Below are 5569 nucleotides of genomic sequence, written 5' to 3'. Positions count from 1 at the left end.
AGTGAAACCTTGAAAGCTCGCGAGATCAGGATGGTCTCATGAGGCTACTGTTTTTTACCCTTACCAAAGCCAGATTATTGCCAAAATGGCAGATATACATCCTGAAATGGATAGCTATGGCTTCCCCAAAGATATGAATCCCCATGAAGTGGATGTATTTCAATGGATGACAAACAGAACAGTTCCTTTAACTGCTGCCCCATATGTTCCAGCCTGATGCCTCGTCAGATGAGTAACATTTTTAGCCTTTTTTTTTTTTTCCCCGCTACACATCTCCTTGTCGTTATAGATAACAGCAAAAAAATCATCAATCAAAACCCAAACACCATCTCTAATAACCTCATTCGGTTGTTAAGGCGGTTGCTATGGGTATTCTTGGATTTGGCTGAACGATTTGATGAAAAAAATATATGGCGTTCATTAATAATAACCATCCAGTCCTTGATGTGAAAACATGAAAGCCCCATCCAATCCTCTTATTGACTAACTTTCCATCACATCTTTAAAGCACTGAATTCTCTGTGTGATCCTGTCCTGAACAGGAAGCGTACGTGTGGATCAGTGATAAAGACATTCACAGTGTTGTTCAGTGTCATTTCGGATATTTCTTGGCCTTGTTGTAACCGTATTTATATTTACTATTAGGCAGATAGGAAATGGGATTTGTACCAACCCTTGAATACAGTGAAAGGGTTTGATAAAGAGACAGAGTCAGAAAAAGCTGTCAATAACAACGATAAGCCCTTTTAGCTGGAACACAAAGGAATTGGCTTATTACTCCCATTTTTTCCTCTCTGCAGTGCTGGACTTCATTTTCAAATGTGTCTATTTGTCATTAAGTCTTTAATTGGTCTTCCTCCTCATCCCTTGCTAAGCTACCGCACCTGTGTTCCCCTTCTCTGTCCTGCAATCAGGTAAGCAGATGTTGATGGAGGAACAAAGCAAGGAGAAGAGTGAGGCTCCCAAAATATGCAATTCTTTGCTGCTGCAAATTAAAAAAGCTTCTTCAATTTTCATGCATCTGCTTGGCTCTGCCCTGGTAAACTGTTGACTAAGGGCCAATATACACTGAGACAAGACAATGTAACCCTCACCCCTTGCTCACACTGGCTCCGGTGCGGTTACCGAGCCCACGGAGACCGCAACTCCCGCACACCCCCTCTCACACCGCCCTTTTGACGACGGTGCGGCTCTGGCAACCGGTCCGGAGATTTAACTCAGAAGTTCACTTGAGTTCACGTAACTTCATGCGATAACACGGCCCAAATAAGGATATTTGCGAGAGCTTGTTGCGGAGGGCTCCGGCACGCCGCAAGGATAGCTTTCTTGCTGAATTTTCTGCAGCGCCGGAGTGTCTCGGTAACCGCAGCCGGACAGCTCAGCAGCCGGACAGCTCAGCAGCCGGTAAGAGAGGTTTACGTCTTTTTAATGACTTGGAATCACTGCGGCGCCGCACCCACCGCACTGCAACGGTAAGACCGGAGTCGGTGTGAGCCGGGGGTCACAGTTCACATGTTCCTTCCTGCCGCCATATTGCTCTGTCTCTCATAATCCTTCTACACATGCATAATGTTTTTTGTTGTGCATGCATTGCAGTGTCATCGCGCCACCAATGGCTGTGGCAAACATACTACTAAAATTTTCAGATATGCATCATGAACTTTTCAAAGCTGTTTCTGAAACTATCGTTTTTGTATCTGCAGGGAAAAATAACCAAAACCTGCTTCAAAAATGACAAAAAAGTCAGTCTTAATTTTTCTGAAATACAGCATGCAGTCTAGTCTACTAGCAAGTAAATATGTTTTACTTACAATCTCCTTGATGACCTTATCGACAATGCCAACATCCTGCAAGTTGTGGAGGTAGCGGGTAGCTGGGGAACTAGCAATCCTACTTAACTGCTTAACATTGGCGGCTTCATTGGCTTCAGGGGTGATCCCTATTGCGAAGAACCGAACACCTTGGTTCTTCGCATCAGACACAGCTGAAAATATGTCTGGGTTCCTTGGGTGCCAGACGCCATCAAAAAGCAGGATGGCCACCTTGATGCTGCTGCTGTCCGACTCCTCCAGGTAAATGCGTGTTAGGTTGGTGATGGCGTAGGTGGTGTAGGTGCCATGGCCTATGTATGGAATGGGAGCAATTCTAGCTTTGAAATTATCAATGCCCCTCCAGTCTTTGAAGGTCTGCTCTATCTTGACTTGGCTGCTGTATTGGAGGAGAGCAGCACGGGAGCTGAGTCCCCGGCCGGTCTGCAGCCGGAGGCCCTGCAGTCGGTCCATCACATTGGCGACAAAACGCTTTTCCTGTTCGTGGTTGTCCTTGGCGCTCTCCGAGCTGTCGACCAGAAAGGCCAACTCCAAACTGCAGTCTTCATCAATGAGAGCTGGGGAGAATATAGTCACCGTTTGAGAAATTTATTAGAGATAAATGTCATTCTGGAACCTGACATTTCACCTTTGGTGGGAAAGTTCACCACAGTTCAATTTTTTTATTATTATTGGTTGGTAACAAGCCTCCAATCTATAAATAAGAGTCAAAACGGGTAGGATTAGCTTAGTTCTTTAGATATAATCAATGATTTTACAAGAGGATGATTCATTTTGTCACAAGGGGCCTAATTGGTTAAGAAGACCATATCCTGTTTTCGCCGCTTTGGCTTCAAAACGAACACATGTTCTGCAGAAGTGTATTTATTTTCTTCAGTTTCCTGGAGCCAAACTTCTTTTCAACCTTTCATCAATAACTCATTTATCTCTTTCTTTGTCTGCCAAGTATGAAGACCCAACCGGTCAAAATCAACATGACTCAGTGAGTAAGAAGCTTTACGGGTGGAAAAAAAACATCTGCAGCAGGATGGCTGACTTACTGGCTGTTTAGCTTCTGCAGCATTTCTTCAAAGCATTATAGGTTTTATGAAAGTGGGTCTTTTTATTTTCAAGACAAAGTTTCAACATCAACCTTCTGCTGTAGGAGGAGGTTGCAGATCTAATACAGGCTGAGTATAAACCACATTAATCTTCCCATGAATATGTCCCAGAGAGAATGTGCCTGAGGAAAAATGGATTCTGAGTGAATAAAACATTTGGATAACAGAGCACTAAGCGGTCACACTGGAGATGGATTGCTTGGAGAGGAGAGATATGATCAATTCATGTGCAATGCATCCTTCAGCAATACCTTGCTCTGTATCATGTTCTTTTTTTTTTTACTTTGGAAGCATTTTTTTATTATCAACCTCTTCTTTTCTTGAAATATTCGGAGGAACTTACGTCTGCCATTTTGTGGTATGGAATTAGGTGCAAGAAGTTTGCTTCTTCTCCTCGGGGTGACCACCTCATCCTCTAAGTCTCCTTCATAGTCTTGAGCCCACAGAACCTGAAGTCTCCACAGCAGGAGCAGCCAGTGCAGGGAGGGGACCATGACTTTCCTCTCAGAACTATAAGAGCAAACATGAGGTTTTGAAATGGCAAATAAAAATCTAAACTTCAATTTCGTAACAAATAGAACAAGTGGATATTAGTAATTAAGGATGCATACCTTTCAATGTTGCTGACTCAGGGCTTCAGGGTTTAAGGTGCTGCTCTCCTTTAAGTAATGGAAAATGTTCAGATTTCCATGTGCAGGTTATCAGGCTGAGAGTCTGTTTCCAGTTGTTGGACCAATTAGGCACCATGAAGTCATGCAGGCAGAGGTAGCAGCAGCATTACTGGGTAAAGTACTTGAGAGCTCACTCTGTCCGTCTCTCATGGGACTCCCTCAATTCTAGTCATTGAGATCCTCAAGTAAATGAAGACATGGTCCAGCCCTTTTTTTAAACTCTCCCACTCCCTCACAAGCTTTTCAACAGGCTGTGGGTGTGGAGGAAAAAAATAAAAATCCTTCTCTATGACTCTAAATTCACTCTCTTTTCCCATTTTTTTATATGGACATTTTCACATTTTAATCTATGGTCTGCATGAAAAGGAAGCAGGGATAAGATCTTTGTTGTCGGATTGGTGAAAACAAATCTGGATTTTCTCTGGTTGTTTTTAGGAACAATAGGTTATCTTCTGTACTATTGAGTCAAGGAAATTATCAAATCACTGCTTAACAATAGAAAAACAATTAGATAAATTTGAAGTGAAATCCACAATTCATTTAAAAAAAGCTCCAAATGATCATTTTGAAATGATCAAAAATTAAAATCAGAACGCATAAAAAGACCAGGGAGAGACGAAACCAGCTTTATAAGCAATAAAACTTTAAGACACTTGAGTAATGTTTAATTTACAATGAAACCTTTAAAGGTATAGTGGAGGATTTTTGTAAATTTTTGAAAAGTTCCCCCTCTCCACTTAAAAAAAAAAAAAGCGCAACCCTGTACCTGCTCGCAGGAACGCTTATCCCTTTATAGCAGGGGTCTTCAACGTTTTCGAGGCCAAGGACCCCCAAACTGATTGCGAGATGGAGCGGGGACCCCCTAATTATATATATTGTATGAAATTGTGTTATATCAAACTGGTCCTATAGTCACTCTATTACATATGGAGTAATGTAACGAAAGTAATTCCTCCCTGGGATTATTAAAGTATTTCTGATTCTGATTCCTGGTTGAAGGGACAGGTGTTGTGAATGAAACGGTGCCCAGATTGAAAGAGCTCCTGTGTGTCTCTGAATGTGTGCATTAATGACTGAAAGACATCTTCTGCTTTCATTTATCTGTTTACTACAGTGTGTTGAATTCATGTTAATGTTTATTTAAAGACATTTTAATTAGTGCAAAAAATTGCAGGAGGGAATATAAAGAAAAGTAATCAACCAAGACTTTCGCGACCCCCATGCAGTACCTCCGCGGACCCCCTAGGGGTCGCAGACCTCCTGTTGAAGACCTCTGCTTTATAGGGCAAGTTAGCGTTTTTTATCAGTTGCATAAAACTTACAAATGGAGGGTTTTGCAAGTGAGGTCTAGAAGCACAAGATCTATATCCAGCCATTCAGCAAAGCTACAGCTACATGGCTGTACATCTTATTTTGGCATTTTACCAATCAGATGAGCCCTGGAATGATATATAACCTACTGGAAATTAAGTTGGAAAAAAAAGTTTACAAGTCAAGAAAAAAACATAAAAAGCTATTTGAAGAGTTAAAAAGTAAAGTAAAAAAGTTAATAAACCTACATAACAATTATATTTAGGTGCCAGTGTCAGCATTAATGCCTCTAAGGTTATGTTGTACCAAAAAAAAATGTGTTTCATTCACTCTCAGAGTGAATGAAACACTAATTTTATTAATTTTATTAATATATTGGGGCAAGTTGGCGTTTCTTGTTGACATTCATTTTTGCCATCAAAATATCCATATTTTTTTAATGTTACAAAGGTAATAAGGTCTTGTCCTGAATTCCAATAACACTACTGGCTTGAAATTTTGATTTTTTTTTTCAAGTATTTTACTGATAAAGGTTTTACTATAAAGTGAAATGCATGCTCGTGCATGCTCTATTTAAAAGTTGCTGCTTGCATCGCTCATACAAGCTTACTTTCCAAAAGAAGATTTGCAATTAAACCATGTAAGTGAAAATGAGGAC

At 40.9% G+C, this 5569-nt stretch overlaps 1 protein-coding gene across 2 annotated transcripts in view; it reads right to left on the bottom strand.

Annotated features, from left to right (window-relative positions):
• The window catches only part of LOC107087214 (collagen alpha-1(XXVIII) chain-like), a 54352-nt gene extending 50559 nt beyond the window's left edge, over positions 1-3793 (bottom strand). For both annotated transcript variants that reach the window (XM_015378662.1, XM_015378670.1), the window contains exons 1-3: positions 3541-3793; positions 3273-3439; positions 1812-2386 (exon numbers count right to left, since the gene is read on the bottom strand). In XM_015378662.1, the coding sequence (XP_015234148.1) occupies positions 1812-2386; positions 3273-3423 (726 nt within the window). In that variant the 5' untranslated portion in view covers positions 3424-3439; positions 3541-3793. The remainder of the gene's footprint in view (positions 1-1811; positions 2387-3272; positions 3440-3540) is intronic.
• Positions 3794-5569: the final 1776 nt, after the last annotated feature.

The sequence above is a fragment of the Cyprinodon variegatus genome, unplaced genomic scaffold (genome assembly GCF_000732505.1).
Source record: "Cyprinodon variegatus isolate N-32 unplaced genomic scaffold, C_variegatus-1.0 Scaffold9, whole genome shotgun sequence".
In the NCBI taxonomy this organism is placed as follows: domain Eukaryota; kingdom Metazoa; phylum Chordata; class Actinopteri; order Cyprinodontiformes; family Cyprinodontidae; genus Cyprinodon; species Cyprinodon variegatus.
This window is presented reverse-complemented; position numbering and strand designations above follow the sequence as displayed.